This window comes from Corvus cornix, chromosome 1A (genome assembly GCF_000738735.6).
Source record: "Corvus cornix cornix isolate S_Up_H32 chromosome 1A, ASM73873v5, whole genome shotgun sequence".
Taxonomy (NCBI): domain Eukaryota; kingdom Metazoa; phylum Chordata; class Aves; order Passeriformes; family Corvidae; genus Corvus; species Corvus cornix.
The window spans coordinates 71162662-71188421 of NC_047057.1; the positions used below are offsets into that span (position 1 = coordinate 71162662).

The 25760-nt window shown below is 42.5% G+C and overlaps 2 protein-coding genes across 10 annotated transcripts in view; one reads left to right on the top strand and one right to left on the bottom strand.

Annotated features, from left to right (window-relative positions):
- The first annotated feature begins 1027 nt into the window (after positions 1 to 1027).
- On the top strand, positions 1028 to 9006 carry LOC104692295 (aldo-keto reductase family 1 member B1-like). 2 transcript variants are annotated; one of them, XM_039571569.1, is made up of 10 exons: positions 1028 to 1209; positions 1871 to 2038; positions 3041 to 3157; positions 3839 to 3916; positions 4388 to 4510; positions 5749 to 5855; positions 6060 to 6141; positions 7128 to 7211; positions 8070 to 8152; positions 8493 to 9006. In XM_039571569.1, exons 1-10 carry the CDS (start codon positions 1141 to 1143, stop codon positions 8533 to 8535), a joined length of 954 nt encoding a protein of 317 aa, XP_039427503.1. In that variant the 5' UTR covers positions 1028 to 1140; the 3' UTR covers positions 8536 to 9006. The 2 variants fall into 2 exon arrangements, with proteins under 2 accessions (XP_039427503.1, XP_039427502.1); XM_039571568.1 differs by lacking the exon at positions 3041 to 3157 and having other exon boundaries at positions 1042 to 1209.
- A 1545-nt stretch (positions 9007 to 10551) lies between these two features.
- CALD1 (caldesmon 1) overlaps positions 10552 to 25760 on the bottom strand; it is a 177252-nt gene continuing 162043 nt past the window's right edge. For 6 of the 8 annotated variants that reach the window (XM_010404166.4, XM_010404164.4, XM_010404170.4 and 3 more), the window contains 8 exons: positions 25302 to 25442; positions 18743 to 18786; positions 18571 to 18649; positions 17113 to 17244; positions 16054 to 16149; positions 13605 to 13685; positions 13328 to 13361; positions 10552 to 12255 (listed from right to left, as the gene is read on the bottom strand). In XM_010404166.4, the coding sequence (XP_010402468.1) occupies positions 12224 to 12255; positions 13328 to 13361; positions 13605 to 13685; positions 16054 to 16149; positions 17113 to 17244; positions 18571 to 18649; positions 18743 to 18786; positions 25302 to 25442 (639 nt within the window). In that variant the 3' untranslated portion in view covers positions 10552 to 12223. The remainder of the gene's footprint in view (positions 12256 to 13327; positions 13362 to 13604; positions 13686 to 16053; positions 16150 to 17112; positions 17245 to 18570; positions 18650 to 18742; positions 18787 to 25301; positions 25443 to 25760) is intronic. The other 2 variants (XM_010404168.4, XM_010404171.4) reach the window with 1 other exon arrangement.

The window sequence follows — 25760 nt, forward strand, 5'->3', positions numbered from 1 at the left end:
CTGTGACGTGTGAGATGCCTAAGCTGAACTTACATCAGCTTTGTAGTGTGGAGCAGATTTTCTCCCAGACAGATGCCAGCTAAGCAGCCCAGTCCCTCCAGGCTCTGGCTCTTGATTTCTGAGGCACTGGGCTCGTACAAAGTCTCCTGCCACCTTTAAATACCAGCCTTTTCACCCTAAGCAAAGAGCAGGGGGGTTATTTGGGCTGAAGCTCTACCTGTTGGCAAGCTGTGATCACAAATCCCTTTTGCAGCCTCTGACACCCTACCAGCGCTGGGTGAAATTTTAATTGGAGGCCAGGGAAGTCTTTCACACAGACTGAGGCAATGGTCCTGCAGGGATCCCACCCCTCTGCAAAGACAGGGGACACAGAATTGAGCTAAAAGGTAAGGCCACATTCCCTCTTAATGAATTCCTCTGTAAACAGCAGGTAAGCCTAATATTTTTGAGGAAAAAAGATGAAAAATTCGGTCCATTTGCCACCACCTGAGAGCGAGAAAATCCTCCAATTGACACCCATTGCCTCATGCAGAAATTCTCCTAGTGCCCATCAGGCTCTCTCAGCTGTGGTACCACGGAACGATTAGGGTTGGAAAAGACTCTAAAGTCGCCGAGCCCAATCGGCCCCCGGCACCACCGCGTCTATCACCAACTCCTGTCCCCCAGGTGCCACATCCATACACCCGTGCCACATCCATACACCTGCCCAGTGCCACATCCATACACCCGTGCCACATCCATACACCCGTGCCACATCCATACACCTGCCCAGTGCCACATCCATACACCCGTGCCACATCCATACACCCGTGCCACATCCATACACCTGCCCAGTGCCACATCCATACACCTGCCCAGCGCTTCCAGGGATGGCGATGCCACCACGGCAAAGCGCCAAGCCCGCGGCTGAGGCACTTGCTCTCAGGCAGCTCATTTGCAAACAAGCAGCTAAATCAGCATCAAGGCTTTCCGCAGCCTCATGCCGACGCGCATCTCGGCTCTGCCGCGTATTGCGAGGCGGAGAGGAGGGATGGGCGTGGGGCGAGGCGGGGCCGGGCCAGCTCCGCTCCTCATAGCGGCCTCGGGCAGCCCTGGGCCGGCTCCGGCCGACGGACGGACCGACAGACAGACACCGGCACCATGGCCATCCCCCTCGTGGAGCTCAGCAACAAGATGAAGATACCCGCCCTGGGGCTGGGCACTTGGCAGGTAGCGAGGCAGGGTGGGGATCCGGCGGGAGATGCCGAGGTGCCAAATAAGTAAAAAAAGGAAATATAATAGGAAAGGACCCCCCCTCAACAAGCGGGCTCCGTGCCCCGCGTGGGGCCGTGGGGTCGGTGTCCCGGCCGCTCGGAGCGCCCGATGGCGGCCGCTTGTGTAACCGGGCGGGCTGCCAGGAGCGGGGGGGCCTTGGGGCGACAGAGGCCAGGGGAAAAGGCAAAAAAAAGGGAAAAAAAGAGACAAGAAGCGAAAGAAACCGCCCAAAAGGTCCGAGCGGCTGCGGCTCTTGGCCCCGGGATGGGGTCGCGGTCTGAGGGGGGGTCCTGGCCACGGACCCGCCCCCGCGGGGCAGATCTGGGGAAGGTGAAGCGGCGAAGCTCCTTGGGCAACACAGGGAGCAGACAGGGGAAATGACAGTGGATATTGCGGTGCTGGCAGAGCTGAAAGGCTTGGAGAAACAAACTCCGCTCTGTGCCCGTTCCATGCAAAAAATGCTGTTTGCTGGAAGCTCCGTTGGATTTCAGTTAAATGCAGGTGATGAGGAAAGTCCAGGAGCAGCTGGAAAGGGGGACTGTGTGGAGCTGTCACAGCACTGAGCCCTGCCAGGAGGACATGGAAGAGCTCATGGTTGGCTTCTGTTTGCTTTCAGGCTCCCCCGGGAAAGGTGGAGGAGGTGGTGAAATTTGCTATTGGTGCAGGCTACCGCCACTTCGACTGCGCCTATTTCTACCAGAATGAAAATGAAATAGGGAATGCAATCCAGCAGAAGATCAAGGAGGGAGTTGTGAAACGGGAAGACCTCTTCATTGTCACTAAGGTACAAGGGCGCCAGATTATTGGAGCATTTAGCTTTTCTTGCAGAGAAACCCTTGCTGTACCTGCAAAGTAACATAGGGACCTATTCCCTTCTCTGAAATTCACTTTGTGGTTTTCTTGTTGTGTCTTAAAAGTTCTATCCTGTATTTGCGATTTGGACTCGGCTTTATTAGGAACCACGGACAACTTAGGAAAGATAGCACGGCTATAACTCATCTAATAATTTCCTCACATCGATTAAGTCAATTATATTGAATGTTCAATTGGACACACACAAGAAAGATAAGGGGGGGAAAAAGAAAAGACAAGACAGTTGTCTGGATTCATCAGTGCTAAGCAAGACATTTGAAAACTCTGTCATGTACAAATGGTAATCCTGAAAGGGAACAGAAACCAAAGTATTTTCTATGTTTTCCTCATTCCTTTATCTCATCCACTTGTCTCAGAAGTGCTCCTTACCAAAAAGAACAATTCAACTAATAAATTTATGACTTGGGGTTTTCACCACCAAAACCAGAAAACGTTGTGTATAACTAAGATTTTCCACATTAAGCTTTGTTTTTGTTAAAGAACATGGCTTAATTTAATATTACTTGTGAGTTCTTCTGTTTAAACATCTTGAATTATGATTTCAAAAATGAAATAAAATTGGCAACTGTGGACAGTTCAAAGGGACAGAAAGAAGGTAGCTGTGACTGCTCAATACTCAAAACTTAGGCTGAAAAAAATACTTGTAACACTTAACAGTTTTGCTGTGGCAGATATAAATGTAACACTCCGGCAAGTGTATCTGAAAATCTCTTTTCATAAGTGGGAATCCTGACTCCTTCATGACTGCTGGCTTTGTGGTAAGTTTGTCCCGCCTTAACAGTGAAATGTTACATCCTTATCTTCAGCATGGGGAGGGAGTTGGCCTGCCAGACCACCAAGTGAGAAGTTTCTGTCCCCTGGTCTGCCCTGTGGGAGCTGTAAAGTGAGAGTTGGGCTTGGTCTCTTCCCACAGCTGTGGAACACATTCCACGAGAAGTCCCTGGTTAAGGTAGGATGCAAGAAGAGCCTTGCTGCACTGCAGCTGGACTACCTCGACCTCTACCTGATGCACTTCCCAATGGGATTCAAGGTAGTCCTGCTCTCCACACCTTTCCTCCTTACCTGCCCAGGAACAAGGTGCATTCTCTCATCTTTGCATTCTCATCGTCATTACATGGCTGGGATGTGTGGCTCATTTGGCTCTTCCCTGAACCCCAATTATAATAGCAAGCGTTTGCTCACTTAGTAGTGGTGTGTTTTAGCACAGGGGTCTGGCTTTGCATGCCTGTTGGAATGAGAGAGCTGTAGGTGTGAGCCCCCCAGGGCTTCTGGTAACCAGCACAGGGTGGTGGTTACAGCACAGACATCTCGGGTTTTGGAGGGCTTGGCTTGGTCTGAAGTAACCAATGGTGAAAAATGAAGCATAGCACAGAAAGAATGTGCTTCTTCCCCCACTCCACATCCTTGTAAAATAAATAAAGAAGAATAAAAGGGCTGGAAGGTGTCTGTTCCCTTCTCTCCAGATTTGCCCAAGTTACATAATTATCACTAAATCCCCACATTCTTTGCATGTAGGGATTGATTTTGAAAAATACGGCCCTCACCCAAAAGAGAATACTAATGGACACTCATCATTTTTAGTTATGCAATATTGTTTAAACAACCTGCTAACTCGCTGCATGTAAATGCAGTCAAAAGTGCTGTGGGAAAAGTACACTGTGGGAAGTCCAACACTTAAAAAGTCTGTATTTTATCTGCCTTGAAATAACAGGCTGGTGAAGAGCTGCATCCCCTGGATGACAAGGGTCACAGTATTCCCAGTGACACAGATTTTCTGGACACATGGGAGGTAAGTAAATGTTTGCTCTTTAGAGCAGGTATCACCACTAAAGATGCAGCAGAGATCTGTGTGCAAAGTGAAATTGAGGGATGTGTTTGGGTGTGAAGGACAGCCACACAACATTGTATTTCAGCCAGATAGCTGTTTCTATCTCTTGTTTTGGGGAGCAAGAAGGGGATGTTTTTAGTAAAGCTAAAGAGGAGAAAGCTATCAGCACTGTAGGTGCTGTGGCTAAACCACTTGAATACACACAGTGGTAGAACCAACCCTTTAGATTAATCCAGGTGTGGCTGTTAACTTGCTGGGTGTTGCATACAGTTAGGAAATCCTATTTCTTGTGTTAACTGAGATACTTTCATGTAATCTAATCTAGCCTGAGTTCTTTGTCCATTTGTCACAAGCTTGAGAGAAATAAAATAATGTAGTTTGACAGTAATACCACCAACTCATTCCCACACCTTGGTTGTCCTTACTCACTAGGCCGTGGAGGAGCTGGTGGATGCTGGCCTGGTGAAAGCCATTGGTGTCTCCAACTTTAACCATGAGCAGATTGAAAGAATCTTGAACAAGCCAGGACTGAAGCACAAGCCTGTAATGGTCCAGGTGAGAATTTTATTTCCATTCCTCAGCTAACCTTGCAGTCTAGAATCATAGAATGGTTAGGACTAGAAGGTAGAATTTAAGGATTATCTAGATCCAACTCCTTTCCATGAGGTTGCAACCTTCCGCTTAGAAGTATTCCTAAATATATTTAGAATTTGTGTGTGTATGTATATATATATTTAGAGTATGCCTAAGTTCATATAATATATAAATATAATATCTGTGTCCTATATAAATAATATATAACTTATATAATATATATTTATTATCTGAATTCCTATAATAGAGATTTAGAGTAGTCTTAAATATATTCAGCAAAATCCCCGCTGTGAGTTTCTGCACCAGCATGGGACTGTGCTGGGATACACTGGACTAACTCATTTTTCAACATAAAATAAACCACTCAACTTCATTATAGAAAGGAGGGTTGAAGTGTTCAATTCCATAACAGGCTCTCACCACGTACCTCATGAATGTAATCACAGGACAGCAGCAGCAGCAGCTTAGGGACCTTCTGATTTTCTTCCATAGGCAACTTCTTTGCACTCAGCTGAGGGTGCTGAATGCCCGTCTCTTCCAGATGGGGAATATCCAGGGAAATCCCCACACAAACTACTGTACACATCTTTCATGTCACCATGCCTGGTAGTAAAGATCTAGTTTAGAAATAGCTGGGTATGAGCACAGAGCCACGTGAAGCAGCACAGACACAGCCCTGGGGTCATGCCATGGCTTGTGGCAAGGTGAGCAGCACCCCCATGGAGCTCCTGCTGCTTTCAGTTCGAGGACATCTTACCCAAACATCTGTTTGCACCGTGATCTTGCTTCCTTAGGTTAGCTCAGATCATCTCCCCGGGCTTCTTCAGGAATCAGGGAGGCTCTTCGAGGCAAGGAGAGGTTGGGTACGTCAGAGCAGAAAATAAACTTCAGGCATCCTGAGCTGCCCCTGTGAAGATGCAATCCTGCCCAGAAGGCTCATTTCCCAGTTTCCACACAGATAACACGTTCACTCTTCTCATCTATTTTTTGCTTTCTGTGGGTAATATGTAGCAGAGAAAGCTCTATTCTCTGCTAGGCCTCTAGGTACTGCTGTGACATTAATAACTTTTTTGTAAGACAGATTAGAACCATGATGCTGGAGGTCTTCACATTTTCCGTCACCCAAGAGGATTTAAAATGTAATGCTCTGCAGCCCAGCAAAGTCTGCCTCTTTACCAACCATCTTTCTGTGCTTGCAGGTGGAATGTCATCCATACCTGACCCAGGAAAAGCTGGTCAAGTACTGTAAATCCAAAGGACTTGCTGTGACTGCATACAGTCCCCTGGGCTCTCCAAACCGCCCGTGGTAAGAGAGCATCTCAGCCTTTCTGTGCACAAAACAGTGCAGCTGCAGCTTGAGCTATGAAAATTATTATTATTATTAGAAAATTAAGTAAATAATACAGGTAAAATGACAAAAGTGCTGTTGTTTTTATGCAGATTATGTCACACAATGTTCCTGCAGGGAAACTATTACCGTTCTACCACTGATCTCTCTATTTCTTAACAGGGCTAAGCCAGGGGAACCCACGCTGCTGGATGATCCCAAGATTAAGGACATTGCAGTGAGACACCATAAAAGCCCTGCCCAGGTAAGTGGGATTGTCAGAGCAAACTATTCCTCCTCCTCAGATGTGTTACAGGCCAGTCCTAGCAGATGCTGCTTTCTCTAGAGATACAGTCTAATGGGGCTGAACTTGACTCTTCATTCTGCCCAAGTTCTTAACAGCATTCATAAAAATTATCAGCTATTTTCAAGGAGGTCTTGAATGCCAAGTTTTGGGGTGGACTGAGCAGCAATGGTACATGCTTACCTCAGGTGTTCACCTTCCTAAGTTTTTATTCCTTTCTCCAGCTAAGTTATTCTTCAGAGGAGTTCTGTAATTTGTAGACATACTTGATTGCCTCCCATCTGCTCGTGTTCACAAAGGATTATTGAAAGCTGCTTGATTATTTAAGATTTTTTTCTGTCTATTAGTCTGCAAGTCACACAAATGAGTTGTTGCCTGGGGTGTGCAGAATCTGTGCTCCAAACAAAGCCACATATTCACGTGCAATCAAAGCCAATCATATCTTGAGACAGGCAGAGCAGGACAAAAACATTGTATGCAACAGTTCTTTTTTTGGGAGGGGACGGCTTTTAAATTCTATAAATACGTTTTCCCTTTTATGGACTTCCAAAAGCTGAACCTTTGTGAGGTACTTACCTCTGAGCCCAAAATAATCTGTAGTATCATTATACCCATTGAGTCTGAGCACTCATATAATACAAGCCAGAGCATCACAGTTTTTCTCCCCCTCTACTACCCTAAACAAAAGCAAAACAAATCCTGGAAAGTCACAATGTAGAAACAACACAGGCCAGAAACAATTACTTTTTGCCAGTCTACTGGCAAACACATGAGCAAATCCTGGCATCTCAAACTCCTGTGTGCAAACTGGTATTCTTCCAAAGAGTAAATATGGTTGTAGAAAAATAAATCAGTTTGTAAAAAAAAAAAAAAAAAAAATCCACAAAATGTATTCGAATAAATCTCTTGGGGCCTCTGTGTTCATGCTCCTCCTTGTTCTTTCCTAGGTCCTGATCCGCTTTCTGATCCAGAGAGACATCATTGTCATTCCCAAGTCTGACAAACCACACCGTGTTGAGGAAAACATGAAGGTGAAGCCTCCTTTGGAGATGCTGCTACCTGGTTTTATGCAGGACAAGCACCCACACTCGTAGCCCCTCTGTGTTGCCAAGCAGCACCTAAGAGTCAGTGGAAGGGGGGTACAGAGAGTTGAAGACTGGGGCTCAGCACTACCAAACCATCTGGGGAAAAGCATTTTGTTCCTGCTAGGAGAGAAATTGTTTACACCAGGGTTGTCTGAGCTCTGTTGCTGTGGAAAGGGAGCCCCAGGTTTGGACTTGCCCTTGGGGATATGCTCAGCAAGTCCTTAGGGTGTAAAGGAACAAGCTGTAAACACCAGACCTGTTACTGTTTGTCTCACTTTGAGGCTGTGGTTCCCCTTGGCAGTGAAGTTTAGCTGGATGTTTGCTCATAAGGTGTGGCATCTTCTATAATACCTCTGGGTTGCTTTCAATCCATGGTGATAGGGTTTGGAGTTATTTCTTCTATGAACCCCTAGCAATAATTCTTAGACGATTAAATAGTAAGGCAACTATTTGCAGTTGATACCCAACAGTCCTCTCTTGTGACACAAAATTTACCTCTAGTTCCAGTATTTGTGACACATCCTGAGCACCCAAAGTATTTTGTCTGTGGATTACAACACAAAGTGCAATGGTGTTGGCATTCAGCCACCCTGAAATGCGAGACCTTGCTATGAACAGCACCTTGGAAAGAAAAGGACTCTGTTGATGACTTCAAGGGTTGTTATTTGCCTGAGAAATAAGAGGATTGCTTAACTACGCTTATTGTGTTCCTACCTCAAGTCATAAGTGCATGAAGCACACTTAATAGCTAACTACTCATGAACCTAACTAAAAAGAGCTTTTTTTTTCCTCTTTCCCTGCTAGGTGTTCGATTTTGAACTGTCTAAAAAGGAGATGGATGTCATCCTCACCTTTAACAGGAACTGGAGGGCAGTTCCAGTGCTCCCGTATGTTCCTTATTATCCTTACTATCCATTAGTCCTATTACTGACTGTATTCTCATCCCCCCATCTTGAAAATATACATGACCAAAACCAGGGAGAGCTCATACTTTAAAGCCTGGACCCCAGGTAATGAGGCATGTCCTGGAACATCAGGAGGGAGATTCATTTGGAGCGTTCCCTTCAGCACATTGGTGTTCAGGGGCTTTCTCACAAGCCCGTGTCCAGTTTAATGACAGCTGCAGAACCTGAGTGCATTGGCAGTGGGGGAGGGAGACTGCAACAGGGAAATGCTGCTCAAGATACTTTCTGCAGTACTTGAATAACGAGGTCTTTCTCTTCTCAGAGCTGTCAATCACAAGGACTACCCATTCAAAGCGGAGTATTAAATGCAAGAGGTTTCTGCAAGACCTCCCTCCATTTAACTCCTCCCAGGCCAGAAGATGTACTCTGCAGCTTGATCTTCATTTCTTCTTCTGTGCTTGATAATCGTTATGAGCAGTTACTTTTCCTCCTTTTTTTTAAGGAGGAAACCACTAAGAATGCTGTAAGAATGCAGCAATAAGGGTGGGGTTTTTGTAAAGATACTTAGCAGAAATCTGGTTTTGATGAGTAGTAAAAAGACAATGTCTTTTCATTTCCTTTTTATCTGGTCTTCCTTGATTAGAGACATGTTTAACAAAAAACTACTTACATGGAGTTTTTTATATGTTCCTTCCAGTGTGATCAGTCATACTGGCTCATGAGTCACTGTCAAAGAATGCTCTAATTACATTGCCTTTTCTATATTTGTGATTTTTATAGAGTGTATTTCTAATGCTTTAATATCTTATATGAATAAAGTTTTATTAGCAACAGAAGTTGATCAGTGTCGTGCTTAAATTATTTTATAGAGTTAGGCATGGTTTTCTAAAGTCTGGGGGTTTACAAATTTTAACAGAGATAGAAATAAGTTTCTATAATTCCTGTACAAGGGCAGGACGTACACATCACTGTGTGGCTTATGCTTCAAAACAGGATTGTGCTCTAGCTAGGACTTAAAGAACAAAGTTGTACCTGTTGCCTCACAGAGCCCTTCCTCTGAATACCTAGAAACTGAACTCCTGTGTGATTAGTGGTGAAAGCTGAAGACAGCATCACAGGCAGTGACAACTCACAGTCAAATCCAGCCAGCCAAACATACGGGCTGCCTCCAACATCCGACTGGGAGTCTCAAATATAAACTTAGATTTTTGCAACTCTGCTGCCAGCATCCAGAATATTACATTCAGACACATGCTGGCTTTATCTAAGGAAAGCATGGAAGAACTCTTCTTTAAAAACACCAAAGCAAACACTGAGATAGCCTCACAGTTAATTGCTCTAAAATATTGTCAGATAGATTTTGCTAGGCCAAGCTGGTTTGTGGCATTTTATATGTTGATAGGAGAAAGTCTGGCTAGAATGTGGAGTCAGCTGCAGGAAAGCCAACCATGATTTGGTATTGTCTGAAAAATCATCACTTCACAATGATGTTGAAACACCAAGAAATCTCGCAGTGCCGCTGAGTCAGCCACCGGGATTTGTCCTTGGTGAATTCTGCCAGGGGTGAGCAAACCACGGCCACTTTACAGTGTTTCCTAAAAACAAACCCCGTTGTGCACAGCACACTTCCACACTCTCAAAAAGGCAATAACCAAGAGCAGAAGAAACTTACCACCTTCAGCAAGGGCCAGTGTCACTTCAGCAACACTTGTGGTGACCCGTGGTGACACAGCCGGGCCTTGCAGGGCAGGAGAACAGGCACGATCCTGAGCATCCCAGCTCTTTGCAGGTCAAATTAGGCAGCATCCAATTATTTCTCCCCCAGTAGTTCATAAAGCCAGGCTTGCTGCAGCCTTCCCATGGAGCTGGCAGCAGCCTGGGGGCCTCTTTTGGATGACCATGACCTGCTTAGAGTAGGGCATTGCGTGCTGCACTGCTGTTAGAGCAAAAATGAAGGGGCACAGGAGGATGACAATCAGGAGGTGTCCCCGGGATCATCCAAGGCTGGAAGCACATTCCACTGGGGGAGACAGAAGAAATGCAGTGGCTCTCACTCAGAAAACTTGTTTCAAAGCAGGGAAGCCGACAGCTGCACCGCTAGGTCAGTGTCAGAACACCTTCTGTTGAGCACACCGCCTTGCAGACGATGCTCAGCTCCCGTCCTGTACTGATCAGTGTGACAATTAAGATGATTTCCCTCCCCCCACCTTGGGAATATATTTGTTAAAGCTGCCAATTTTACGACCTGTCTGTCTCCTGAAGGATAGTACATCAGGAGAGAGGTCCTTAGGGGTTCTTTACCTTATCTCACAGGGACTTAGCACAACTCCTATTCCACTTACAACAACTGGTCCATTCCTACCCATTAACAAACAGGGGGCTGCTGATGGAAATATTCCATTTATTGTGGATGCAGTTTCAGGATACATTGTTTGAACAAATTGTTTTTATTGCAGCTATCAGATGTAATTGAAAGACTCAGAGGAGTGTTTACAAAACCCCCAAACAAAAAACATGACAACTCACAGACAATGTCAGGCACAGTTTCACCCCCTACAGATAATTTCGTGCATCTCTATATGTAAACAAGATGTTTCAGCCAAGCAGGGGAGCTCAGCTTTGGGTTGAAATATAACATTACACTTCTTCAGGAAGAAGTCAGATGCTGTAAGACATGGAAGTGGTGAAAAGGGAGATCCTGGGGGTTCTAATGCACAACAAAACTGTTAACAACATGCTCAGGGGCTACTTGAGTTGCTCAGTTTATGCCACCCATACACTGTAGGATGTAAATGCTAAACTGTATGGCATGTAAATTCAAACCAAGCTGACGTCTTATAGCCATGTGTTTACTATATACAAATGAAAACATCCGTAAATAAGATATTCAGGAGAGAGAGGTAAAAAGAAGCATTACAAAGATAGAGGTTTACTTCATTTTCGGTGGACCTGGTGTACGGCACTGATGGATGGCAAGATTTAGTGTACAGTCATTTGAAACAAGCTCCAACTCTGTTTACATCTTTTTTTTTTTAATTATGGTAGTTTTATATAAATTAAACTACAACGTTTTATACAAGTGACCTATTTTTGACCCTCTATACCCTTACCTTTTCCTCTTTTAAAAACTATACTTTCTTTTTAATTACCCATTACTGGGCAACTGACATTTAAATTTTTTTTAATACTTATCTCACCATACCTGTAATGGCAATTATGAAATCTTACTATAGAAAAGTGTGTGATTTTGTCTTTATTTTTTTTTAAGCTGTGATATTGGCTAATTATGTATGTTTATTGCTAAATATAATACTCTAGCACATATTAAAGCATTCTACCATTAGTAGTGCCTTTAGGCTAAACTTTGTAAAGCTATGTGTGTATATATATTCTAGATTGCAATCATTACTAGTCACTAACAACAAAAAGAAATATCAGTACCGCTGTCAGCTAACATAATCATCCAAATTTAGGTATTAACTTAAACTAAAATGGAAAAATTGATACTTAAAAAAAGTATAAAACAAAACAAAAAAAAAAAATTAAAACACGTTATTGATGCAGTATTTCTCATGACATGGGCAACTTACAGAAAATATTACATTGTCAACTAAAGATATTTCTTCCATGCCTTAATCTAAAGTGCAGAAAGAAAACGACTTCTGTGTCACAAAAGTAACCATTGTTTTTATAGGTTTACTGCACACCTTTCCCAAGCAACTTTACTTTACACACGTTTTGGGCTGACCTCTAATGCCAGTTGAAATCACTGTTCAGATCCATAGTTAGTTATGACTATCAGTAGGAGGAGTCTATGTATTTCACAGCATGGGTTTCTTTAGGAATAAAGGCTCTTGTGCAAAGGCAGTACTATTCTGATGAATGCCTAGACTGATTATTAAATACAGTGCTAATATACATGGGTTTTAACTGGGATAATGCAAAAAGACATTTTGGTAAATAAACATAAATATAAAAAGAACAATTTAGCACTTTTTCCTTTTTTTTTTTTTTTTTCCCCAAACCGATTGGTCCAGCGTCTTTAGTGGCCTTCTACGGTTCTTTCTCAAATTGTCTCAAACCTGCTGAGAAAGAGACAGATTAAATATGGCTTGAAACAACCCAAACACCTCTCTAGAACAGAAAAGGCACAGCTCTAGGCTAACAAGACGACAAGACACGAGCTGGGTGCTGCTCTGAGGTGGTCCCCAAGAGGACAAAAAGCAGGATTTCAGCCTCTGAGGAGAGGCTCAGCAGTGCCCAAACCCCTCTGCTGGGGCTGCTCCTGTGGGTGGAGAACCCCTTCCACGGCAGCACAGCTGCACTAACACTGAGTGAGCCCAAAAACCCCTCTCCTGACACTTCGGTTTTAAAAAAGGAGAAGAGGAGCAAAACAATTCTGTTTTACATGACTCTAAACCAACAAGAAAAGTTCACAGGCATACCATACCTCTGGCTTTACACAAAAACACTAAAAAAGGGTGTGCACTTTTACACATATTAAAGTGTAGAAAACCAAGAGTTTTCCTATGTTTGACCCTTTCACTCTTAGCAAAGAGTCGAGGGATGTTGCAAAGCATCCTTAAAGCTATTAAATTCGTCAGTGAACTTCCGTTCTTCCCCACTGGTCCTTAGCCCCATAATTAGTTTAATTGGCTTTATTTGGAGTGCTTTAGGTTAAAATAAAAATAAAAAGCTAGGAGACCTATTTTGTTGATTTCTTTCTGCAAAACTAGGTTGTGTTTCACCAACCAGTGGTTTCAAAATGACAATAGTACAACTGTTTTTGCCTTGAAAAGACACCAATGCACAGCTCCAGCAAAAGCAGTTTCTCAACCATTCATGTTTCAATGATATTGCAAGGGAGCTTTTGAAAGGCAAAAGGGGTTTTTGGCATCAGTGTGAACAGCTGCAGAATTTTAAAACAGGTACACCTGTGCAAAAAAGGGGCAAAGTTTCTGTATTACCATGTGTATTACAACATGTGCATTGTATGGTTATATGTATATTATTAAATATTGTACCTATGATTTTATTAAATACACATATAATAATGTATGTTAGCATTGTATGTATAATATGATTATATTACATACATGTATAATGTGTATTAAACTATAGGAAGTGGTGCAATGTATGCATTATGGCATTACTTACCATTAGTCTCTGATTTTTTCCCCATAGCCGATACCTGTTTGAAAAAAGCAAAAAGCCATTATTAAAATTCAGTATTGGAGAACATTGCTATTTATAACAGGGAAAAAAAATTAACTCCATGCAAAGGACAGATGTCCACACATCACACAACTCTGCCAAACAGGAATATAAAAGTGATACACTGCTTTCTGCACCTCATTGTACTTTCTTTTATAGATAAAAAGGTGGGTTAGTAACAGAATATTATCCTCTAAACACTGCCCACAAGTGTTATTACCTTAGAAGAAGCAGCTGGCTTCTCCACTGACTGCTTCTCCCAGAGATTACGTTTGCCAGATACATCTCCTGGTCTTAAATCCTGTATTTTTAATGTCAGAGAACAGAAACCAACATTAGTTCAGGTTTATTTTCACTCATGAAAGAAAAAGTTAGAATGCAACTTCCTCATGAGAGAAGGGGAGGAACATCCACCAGAGGTAAATACTATATTGTCTATCAGTTATAAAGAATTATATTTCACAAAATGACTCCACACATATCCATGTTCTAAGACAAAAACCAATCCTGTTGCATATATTTTGTATGGCACAGACTGGTCTTAACCCAGTATGTCCAACCAAGGCACTGCAGCAAAGAGTTACTGCACCATCAGATTTTTACAAAAAAACCAAATCCAATCTTTGCAGAAAAAACCCCCACATTTCTTCAGGGACAGTATTCATAAGTAGCTTGTCTTGGTTATTTTAGATCAAAATAAAAATATTTTATTAAAAAATTGCGAAAAAAGTAGAGCAGGACTTTTAATACAACAGAAAAGCAGATCCTATTCTGCATTCTTAAATACAGATTTCAGCATTTATCACTGTAGTCCTTCATATCCATTTTAATTTCCACTGCATCCTTTGCAACCTTAGGATGTGCCAATCATTAGCCTGAGAGGAAAAAGAAATAGATGAGGTAAAGTCATTAAAGAATAGTAGTATCCTCTGAAAATGAGGGTATTATGGAGCCTTTAATCAAAACTCCATAAAAATGCTAATTACCTTCTTGGGCAGAAGGAGGGCTACGTCTGAAAATGACATCTGTTAGGTAGATGGATTGATATCTACCTCTGGGCATGGCAAACAAGAGACTCAAACAAGCTTGGACACAAGTACTCTCCTTTTCAGGAAGTATTCAAGTCCTGCATGGCTTCCAGAATTTTGTACTTGCCATCCATAGGGAGTTTTCTGCACATGAGCATTTCTACCTGTAAAATGCTCAGTGATGTTTGGAAATGAGATTTCTGCAAGGGGTATTTGTACCCAACAGAGATCCTCTAGAACTGATCACAATTTGCAGCCACAGAGGGCTGCTGATGATTAAAACTTGAAGCCAATTCTGCACTTTAAGGAAGGAGTTCAGTAGTAACAGAGGAAGGATGAAAACAACCAGCTTGCAGTTGACCTTATCACAAAGCCACTTGCAGTGGACATTATCACAAAACCATTTCCATAGTCCTGAAATAACTTGGGATCTGTGATTTAGGTTCACCATAAACTGAAATCTTTGTTCTACCTTGAATTCGAAATTGCTCCAAAACCCACAAGAGTCTTGATGGTCACAAAAACTTTGAACATTTCTTTATTTTGGCAGAATGTGATGGGGGTAAGAAGTTATTTGCTAAATAAGAAATTCTAGGCTTCCCTTCAATTTATCCTGACTTGAAAAAGTAAAAACCACACATTATAGATGTATATAAACCTTTATAGTCAATTATAAACAGGTTTACCTGACCAACTTAGCAAACAGACCCCCAAAGAAGAAGAATAGGAGGAGGGCGCGTTCCTTCAAGCAGAGACATTGAAAGAAGAAAGAACAATCTATTGAGAAAGAGGGAAATTAAGACATGGATAGAAATAGCTGGCTGAGGGAAAAACAAGAGATTAGTTTTGCATTATCCAAAAGATGCAACTTAAAAGAAAGAGAGAAAAATCTGGAGGCAGATTCTATAGTGGACAATGCTGCAAATTTCAAACTCCTCTTTAGGACAAATAGGAGTGTGAATTGAGAAAGTGTTTTTCAGGCTGCACTTCTATAAAGGGCGGGTGGACTGGCAGAAAAACACTGCACAAGGATATGGGAAGAAACCAGTTCTTTAACAAAATCCTAAAGTTGAATCATTAACATCCATCCAATATGGACATTTATATTCCAGTTCCTTATCCTTCCCCATCCCACAGTTACCTTTTCATGCTCCTTCCCACACCCACAGCGCTGCTTATTACCTCAATAGCGTTTTCTGCTCTGATTCTTGCTGCAGTAATGGGCAGGCTAAAGGGCCTTCGTTAGAAATTACATTTAGGCTCATAAAGAATTAAACTATTTCAGTTGTGTTTTAAAACACACTTGGAAGATTTTTACAGGGCAGGGGCCAAGCCACAAGTGTGTGTAAGTGTGCACCCCGGGGTCTGTGGCTGGTAATTTCTAAATTAATGGTAAGGCTTTCACAGGTGGGAAATTAATGTCCTTCTCTACCAGAGAAGTGCTTCTCTAAGGTGAGAACTGCCCTGTTTCCTCTCCCTGTTTCCTGACTGCCAAGGAGTCAGCAGCCAGAGGGCCTCTGTGAGCTTCCAAGAGGACACAAAGCAGAGCTCCTCCAAAGGTCACCAGCTGCTGGAGGAAACACCCTCTGCCCGAGGAGAGAAGCCACCTACTGAAGAGATGGTTGTTCCCAGTTTACTTACAGAAGGTTTTGGAGCAGGTGATTTGTTGCTCTCTGGGGTCTTGGTCAACCACTCGTTGATACGACTGGAGACACCAACCTTCAGTCCAGCAGTTTCCTGCAAAATGATAAAATCCAAACAGAAGACTTTCAGAATGGCTTTTGCTCTGTTTTTCATGGTTTAGATTTAAAAGCAAAGCCAAGCCTAATAGAGAGGTCCTCATTGAGCCTATGGCTCGCTCAGACACCCTGTGTGCTCTGAAGGTATTGTCCCTCTGAATTACACAGTGCTGCTGCCCTCTACTTTTCAAAAATGATACACATGGACTGACAAAAACATCTCCACTTTACTGCTACCCCAGAAATAACAGACATAAACATGTGGTTTCTACCACAAGCCCAAACTCCAAAAATCTTTAGCTTAATAGAAGAGATAACAGTCCAAATCTACCTTTTTTTCTCTTGTGAAATTAATTTTTTTCAAAAAAAGCACACAACAGAGAAGCAGCCTAAACTTTAAAATGTTAAACCTTTAAAAGGTTAGAACAAATTACTAAAATTTAATGACTATCTGTAATAACCCACTTCAACCCATGACCCATCTTTTTGCCTATGATAAATGCTCATCAACTCGCTTCAATTTGTAGAAAGGAAATGCTGCCAAGGATTTACATAGAAAAGAGGAAGGAAGGTCGGTCTCACAAATATTTCTATGCATTATCTAGAAAATATCATCACTATCTTGCCTATTCAATTCTCCTCTGCTCCCCAAAAGAATTTTGCTCTACTCAAAGAATTTCTTTGTACTCCACTTGAACCACCCAGATGTATTTGTCTAAGATATCTGGTGTGGCTCTGGAATGTCTCATAACTGAGCTCAGTAGGTCACTAAATTCTTCCATTATGCTCAATATTGGAGCCACACCATCTTGTGGGTTTCTGAGGACTTCAGGATCCTTTGGGATATTCTTCACCAGTGATGTCAACAGGAGCAGCCAAGGCTTACTTACAGGAACACGGATGGCAAGGTCAGGCCCAGAGCATAATTCTTTATAATCACTATGTTAAATTGAACACATACCTTATTTGGTGTTCCTGTCCCAGAGGGTGATGAAAAAACATTCCCTTTCTCCCACATGCTCTTGATATTACGGACACCCTCAGCTGGAACGTGAAGGTCAGAAGCTTTAGCTGGTCTTGAAGCCTTTGTGCCCTGGAGAAAAATTGGGGCCAGTTGGTGTTTGGCACTAAGAGCTGGATTTGCAGGCTGGTTTGACTCTGGGGAATGCAGCATCTCTATGTGGTTCTAGCACTGATCATGCAAGGATGAGAAGGAGTACCCAGCTCAAGAAGTGCCACTGAGGCTCTCTGCCCTTTTGGATTTGCAGTTTCACCAGCTGTGAAAACAGCACTCGCTTGTTTTTGTGTTTATTACGTTTCTAAAATCCATGGCAAACCATAGCTCTGCACACAACTGCTCCAAGGCTTCCCAATCTTAGTTACTACCTGGATCCTGGAAGCCTGGTTCTTTTAGGGACCGAGCTAGGGAAATCCTTTTGCAGAGGCAGGGGGAAAGGCTGCTCTGTCATTCGGCTGCTCCATCTGTCCCAGACAACTGAACCTCACCAACACACGATTCCAAGGGTAAATCTCAGCAATTACAATCTGTTTGAAACAAGGTGTTCTTTCAAAGAGTGGAGAATTGGGTGGGAGTTGTTGGAAATGTGTCTTTTGCATGGTTACTACAAACACCACACCAAATTCTTCCTCATTCTTCTTTTCAAGGTTCTTGCACATTTTACATGTCATAGATCTGATGAGAATAAGAACCTGTATGAGTTGATGCTTTGCCTCTCTAGTTGCAAAGCAAGTCAGATTTGGCAAGTTGTGGACAAATCAAAAACCCAGCAAAGGAAATATTTCAAGTCAGAGGGCAGCTGGATACAGTGGTATCAAAATCCTATTTTACCATGAACTATGAAAAGAAAAATCTCTCAGTTCTGGCCCTTAGGCACATTATTAACCATTAGTTGCCAAAATCATCTGGAGTCAAATTCTGCATTTTAATGTGATTTTGTTTGCCCTTTGTCACTGCTTAACTCCCTAGTTCTCTGCAGAGCATGTCTTTGCCAAGGAATTTCACTGTGAGGTGGCAGCCAGCAGCACAGAGCCAGTTCCTTGCTCTCCTAATAAGCTGCTAAGTCAGCTCTGCTCAGGATGACTATCAGCTCCATGCTGACAGCTCTGTCATCAGCCAAGCAGGGGATGCGACTGTCACTCAAGATGCTGACTGCATCCCCAAAGCTACTGCAAACCAGAGTAAGTTGCAGCATGAAAGGGAAGATGCAAATCTGAGGGTTTGTTTAGCTATATCTCTAGATGTTGGTTACAGATAGGCCTCAAGCATTTTGTTCTTGAAGTCCCCTTAAAGAAGAGATCGTGATCAAAAAATCCCTGCAATTCTTGAACAGCAAAACAAAGGCTGATTAAAGGCTCAAAAGCCATTAGTAACCAGATCCATTTAGAGGAATTAACTTACCTCAATTGCACTAGTGTATTGCTCAAGTCTACTGTCAATCTTTGAGACAACTGCTGTTGTCTGGGTGGGCTTCATTCCACTATAGGAGTTAGAAAAAAAAATAATCAAGAATTATTATTCCCTCCAATTAAACACTGCTGTTTGAACTGAACTTGCTGTTTCTTTCCTTTACCTCTTTTGAGCAGATTTGTTCAAAAATTCTGTTCGCTCCTCTATCTAGAAAAGAGAGGAACAAAAGCTTTAAGTTTAAAGTTAATAAAGAGGCAGCCTGTGCAAGGCCAGCCTAAAATGTCATTTTAAATGTCAAAAAAGTCAATCTGAAAGAGATACATTCCACCAGAAATTTCACACACACAAAGGTTTTATAGATAGGAGCCTATTATGCTACAGAATCATAAAAGTGGATGTATTTTCTGCATGAATGTTTGCATCCTACACATTTCTCCAGTGCCTCATATGTAACAAGAGAATAAATGGACAACACAGAAAAAAGAAAAGGGAAGAAGTCTCTCTCATGTAAGGGACTGATATGCACAAAAACCTATGTCATCCTCATATCTCTCACACAAGAGCAAGTATGTATCTCTTGAGACAGACAGCAAATTTAGTAAAGATTTTCTGAGCTGAGACATCAGACTAGGCCAGGTTTGGAGCTCAGCCACACAGCCTCCCTTATGCATGCTTTTGGAGGCCACTAACAATTTAAATGTGAGCTCCAAAAAACCCATCAGAGTAAACCCTGCTCATCATGTTCAGGCAGCAGGGTCACTGCTGAATCAGTATCTACCAGCTGTTATTATACAAACTGGTATCTTACATTTTATCATTATTTTCTACTCTGTAAAATAGGAAAATATTGTGATGTTTCCAAGGAAGACTCACGAAGGTCTCATGTGACTTCTGTCAAATCTCTCAATACTTTGAAAACAAAAAACTCCATCCCTGAATGAAGTTTTAAAACATTTCACATTGTGGGGTGGGGAGTATGTGCATCTATTGGTATTCTGGGTCAAGAAATATTTTCATCAAACTTCCTCAAGTCTCATCCACATTGCATTGCTCCACTTCTCATCCCGGCCCCTACAGTTTCACTTAAAAGTAAAATATATGCAAGCAGCTCCAGGGGATTGAAATGATTAATAAGCAGCCTGGCTGGATTCCTGGGGATTCCCCAGTCTCCATAGGGGCTCTCCATTTCCAATTTACTTTAACCGTGACGGCTCTGGCATTCGTGCCTTTAAAACAAGGCTGTGACAGCCGTTCCTCTAAATGGTTCTCCTCAGTGCCTTTAGCATCCAAGGCTTTCCCAGAACACTAAGTCCCACAGCAATCCCATCAAAGGGCATGCATGGTTTATTTCTCAAGCCCTTGCAAGCAGAAACTCAGGCAGTTCCCTTGAGTGCAGGATTTGCCAAAGGAGCTCACTGGAGGACCTCCAGCTACCACCCATCCAGCTCAAAGGCACGCCTGCAGCTCTAAAACGTAGGTACAATTTACAGAGTCATTTCCATTAACACTTCTAGTTACGAAAACGCGAGCTTTATAAAAGCAGTCCTGAGTGCAAAGATGGGCTTTGCCAGGACAAATCCCCTGTTTCACTGGAGTGATATCACAAGGTGGCAGCAAAAGACCGGCAGGAGCCCTGCACACCCGCAGAACAGGTTACAGCCGTTCCACTCAGAAGGGATACGGTCGGCAATGCCACAAAACCAGCAAGTAAATGATTCAAAAGTGACCAAACAGATCGAGGATGGTAACTTAAAACACATCGCCTCTCGTCTGCTATAGTACAGTAGAAGTTTCCCCCAATGCTGATTTCTGGGTCGTAACCAGCAATGCATCAAAATGATGAGTTAATTCCAGCAAGAGCCTCCAGTTTCTCCCCAGTCTGTCCCCAACTGCATCAGTGAAACCCTGGTGGGCAGCAAGGACAAGTAGTATGGACTATCTCAAAGAACCAGGACTCAAGGTAACCACCTAATAACTCATTTACAGGATCTTCACTGTCTTTTACGTGCAGGTATGAGAGATGTTTCTGCACAGCAGGAAAACCAGGCTTGAGCAGGCACTGGGGGAAAAGGGGAACAGGTGGGAGGGAAGAGGAACTAATATTATTATAGTGGCTGTAGTAAAAAGACAGAAGTGGGGTCATTCTTTACCCACTGGAAACAGCAGTTCTCAGGGCACCAGCTGTGGGATCAGGAAGAAGTCAGGGATTGTTCAGAAGAGGAGAATGAAAAAGCAAAACAGAAAATAGAAAAGCAGAGTTAGGAAGAAACCCTCAGAGCTGAGCAAGGCCCTCTGGCTGGGGAAGCAGGTGCCTTGTGTGGAGGGATGAAACATTTTCTGCACATTTATATGAGAATTTGTTCTAGAGTATTTTCCTCAAAACATAGCAGAAGCAGACATTGAATACACCTAGAGGAAACAAAGCTGTACACACGTGTATTCAGCATATAAGTCAAACACATTTAGACTGCACAGCAACATCTAAAGGCCATTTACCCACTGCACATCACACAAACTCCATGCAAAGAATTTCAAACGTTTGGCACATACAGTAAACAGTATGACAAAATAGATCTGTAAAAGAAACAGGCAAAGCAAGCTGGTTAGCATAAAATGCAATATTTTCTCAGTTTCAGAGCAGGAAATAAGAATAATCTTTTTACTGCATTCATCTTAACAGGATCTTGTTAAATAGCTTGGACTATGTTTTGTCACCATGGAATACTTTCAGAACACACACGTACTCAAAGTCAGCCTGCCAGCCCCTCATTAAATTATGACCAGAAAGAATGAGTTAACACACAATATGAGACCTTGATCTGGGAAACAAAAACCATTGGATATTTCCAGTAAAACTGGTCTCATAGAAAGGTATTACATGATTCTTAGGAGTTTTAAGCTGTGTATTGGATATTATGCGACAGAAACTTGTAAATGGATCTATAGAAAACTCTTCTCAAAAAATGTGTCAAGGAGGAAGGGGAATAAAAATGCACATGGGAAACCCTGTGCTCTAATTTTGCCTCATATCCAAGAGTAGAAGAACCTAGTGGAAATCCACTGGAGATGTAGTCCCTGGAGAGGCTTCTCCTCATCCTCCCTGAGTGGCCAACACAGTCTCTTGCTTCATTAAGCACAGTTATGCTTTTTCCTGCTGTCAGCAGCACCTGAGCAGAGGGTGCCAGTTTAGCTCAGTTTACCTACCAGACTCAAGTGCTGCCATCAGCATCAAAGATGGGGAAAAACAAACGTTGCATAACCTGTTCTTACCATTCTGTTTTCCCTCTGCTGCAAGAATAACTCATCTAGGAGTTTAATTAATGTGGAGTCTAATTCTTTCCAGTCACTGCCCCAGCTGTCAGGTATTGAGAGCAATAATGAGATAGGACAAGACAGGTCTTTAAAGAAAAAAAAAGCCTCTGAAAAGTCCAATCTTCTGTCTCAGCTGTCAGCAATGCCTTCAGAGAGTGCTGGCTGCCACATCAGCTCGTTTCCCAGGGGACATTTTCTCCCAGGACAGGGATATCCCAACTTCCTGCCATTGCTCCCTCCCCTCAACACCTAACTGCTTTTGCATTTCTCTAGTGGTGGAGTTCATCCCCAAGAGGAGACTTAGTGCTGAATATGCTGTTCTCTCCTGATTAACCCAGAGAATAGAATACGAGGACTCAGCAACCCTCCTTCGCAAAGGAAACACGAGGAACGAGCTCGTGTAAAAAGCAAAATGAACAAAGATTTTTCAGGAAATTTCATTCTTTGAATGCGTCATATTTTGCATGAACTAAAGTAGGGAAAGCACAGAGGCAGATGGGAGATAAGCACAGAGGCAGATGGGAGAGCAGCAGAAGTTGTTCCAGGCTTTGTCCTTATTTAAAGAAAATAACAAGACACAGGACAGAGGTTGAACAGAAGTTTGGTATTGCTGCAGCCCACGGGGTGTCCACCCAGCCCTGAGAAATCCAAGATGCTTCTGTCCCTGAGCTAGTGATGAACTTGGCCTGTATTTACCTGGCCTGTTTTCTCTTCACTGTCCCCTCAGAAAGAACCAGCCCTCGTGCTGTCACTGCGAGGACCCCACACTGCAGTAGTTCTGCTGAAGTAGTGCCTCAGGTTTGAGGGAAGCACTGTCTTTAGCAGTTAAAACAACAGGAGTTGTCAACACTGCGTAGGCTGTGGTTTTTTCGAGGCCAGAGCAGACAATCACAGCAGGTCTTTGCAAATATAAGCATGTATGTACATTTTGTCCATGTTCGTATACATACATTTACATGTGGGCATCCATGAGCTGGGTCATACATGGAGAGAAGCTGCACATCTTTGTGTCCCAGTTCTGAGTCTGCATGTCACGACAGTCCATGGCCTCCTGATGGATAGATGCTCATCCATAGGATGGCAATACTCCACACTGCTGCTCAGCTAATCTCCCTTCTTTCCTTTGTTCTTGTAGTTCACTTGGCAACCAGCACGCCCCACTTTCCTCAGTTAGCCACTCCTATGAACTTCTTTCTATTCCCAAAAGCTTATCACATCAGGAAGGACAGGGAAGGAGAAATAAGGTGCTTTGCCAAACTGTGACCCAGGAGAAGACAGAATGTGCACATGCATCATACATTATTTTTATACTGAGGCTCCCTTTCTTCGGCATTAATTCCAACCACCCACCCACAACTGTGCATTTGGGATTCTCACATGACTCATGGCAGATCTAACGAGATGATACATTCATTAAGGGGGAAAACCTGTGCCAGATGCTTTACAAATCAAAAGATAACTTGGGCAGTGCATAGCAGACAGCGAGAAAGCTGTGTACCAGCGAGGTGAGACCAGCCTGAGAAGTCTGTCCAAATAAGAGGTAGCAAAATAGACTGTTTTCTAATAACTGGATTTTGACATCAAGTTTCACATCAGGTTAATAAACTGAGATTATTCTTCCCTCAGCTCTTGACCACAGAAGGCCAAGAAACAGTTTAGGGTGTGAACTTCTACAGCATTACACACCTACACTGGCCACCCACAGATGCTGGACTGGAATATGTAGAGTATCACCGACTTCCCAGCGAGAGAAACAAGGAGGAAAAAATGTGTAGAGTTGCATGTATCAAGCTTTGTAGCAAACAACTTCAACCTAACAAGACACAAACCCCAGCAGCCACTGTCATCATCAAAAAAAAAACACCTGTACCTTGGATGCTTAACAACATTTGAAAAATTTCAGCTTTCCTCTGAAAATACACTTAGAATAGTGAAGCAATTTGTACTGACAAAAGGTATCTGAAAGCTTTTAGCCTCCTGCCAAGTCCAGTGTTTTTTCACACTTTCCCCAAAATTAGGATCTATCCTTTTTACTTTGTGTTTTCAAGGATAATTTCCTCCATTCTGAGCTTTCTGTGAATTAAAGCTCCGAATGTATGTCATGAAAGGCATCTCAATAGACAGAAGAAAAGGAAGCCATCCCAGGAGGGCTGGGAAGAAGCTGTATATTTACAGTGTCTGTTATTGACATCATCTTTAGCAACCAAAATGGCAAGACCAGGTTTAACTAACCCAAGCAAGTCGAGAAGCTTGGCAATTTTTGTTTACAACTGTGTGCATTCTGTCCTAATATTTCAGGTCCAAATGTATCTTAGAAGCAAAGGGCAAGACCATTCAAAAACATTTGGATTCTGTATTTGCTAGGACTGGACCCAAAACAGACCTGAATCCCCAGATTGGAACAAAGTGTAGCTCTCTGTGAGTGGAAAAGTAATTTTGTTCAAATGCAGTTTTTCACTCAACGGTTACATTTTTAATCTCATGGAGATCCACTTCATGGTTCAATGGGCTCCTTCCTGGTTCTTTTCTCTCCTAGCTCCCACTAAGTGGCCTTTTGGACAAACATTTTGGATTCTTAAATGACTAATAGCATGAAATGGAAAAAGCAAAAGATATTTGAAAACATTAATAGATCTGCAGTTTGAGCTTGATCTGAGAAAGCAACTGGACTGAATTCCAAAACAATATTCCCAATAATTTCAGTGGGGCCAGGATTCCTCTTCCACGCTGAAAGACCATTTAATTGATTTATCACACTTCTAATATAATATAGGCCACAAAAGACCATTTAGAAATCCTGCAGCAACAGAAGGGTGAGGTTTTATTTCTCGTTATGTAAGAAAATGAAATCCAGACCAGTACTTCTAGATGTTATTTTTAGGGGGATTAGACATAAACTAGAACTCCCATACAAGTCAGTTACAATTAATGATGATTAGGCTGAATATGCTTAAAGACAAATTAGTCTGGCAAGGAAGAAAATAATTGCGGATGTGGAAGGAGTGAGAGAACATTTGTGACTCAATGATCTTAAGAGATCTTTTCCAACCTAAATGATTCTATGACTCTACTCCAGTTCACAAAGCAGTCCTATAATAAATTAAAAACAACACAATAATACAGCTCTAAGATCCAAAAATAATTTGCCCTTGAAGATCCTTTTCGGAGATTCTTCATCAGCAAGAAGAGACAGCTGCCAGTCCAGCCTCCATTCTTAGGAAGGAACTCTAATTTTCAGTCATTCCAATGAATGACGTCCTTCAGCTAGAGGGTTCAGGCTAAGTCTGTCGAAGCAGTTTCCTAGGTCTGATTACAAGTATTCCAGCATTGCTTTTGATGCCTGGCTGTTGGTTTGGACTACAAACCCCATTACTTTTAATGTGCTATGTAGGTGTTAGTGGGGAGGTTACCTTGAGAGATGAACCTTTAGGACTGAAACATTTAAACGGCTTCTTGTCTTCAGATACACCATCTTCAGGCATCTTTTGGCGTTTCTCAGCAGCTTCAGCCCTTCTTCTTTCGATTTCTTCCTTCATCCTCCTCTTTTCCTCCTTAAAAAACATGAATGTTTACTTGTTCTTTCAGAAACCACATCACTGTTACAGGGCTGTGCAGCCCTGCAAACATTTACCAGATTTTCTAAGAACAGATTTTTATGCCAGTCAAAAAAGTTCAGTGATCTGTGTGAAACTTATAAAGTTATTAATGCCAATCCATCACAGTGTTAAGGATGCCAGGAAGACAATTAAGTCTGTGCTGCTCTAGTGTCTCCTCGCAGTGAAGTCACCAAATTTATTGTTATATAGTGCCACCTAAACAGAGGAAAAGACTCAAACTCTGTTTCTCTGTATTCTCATGTATCACATTGG

Bases quoted from the DNA above. Each gene is read 5' to 3' on its own strand.
- LOC104692295 (XM_039571569.1), top strand. From the start codon at position 1,141: ATGGCCATCCCCCTCGTGGAGCTCAGCAACAAGATGAAGATACCCGCC. The intron at 3,917-4,387 runs GTAAGTAAATGT...CTTACTCACTAG, and splicing joins ATTTTCTGGACACATGGGAG to GCCGTGGAGGAGCTGGTGGA. The intron at 6,142-7,127 runs GTAAGTGGGATT...GTTCTTTCCTAG, and splicing joins ACCATAAAAGCCCTGCCCAG to GTCCTGATCCGCTTTCTGAT.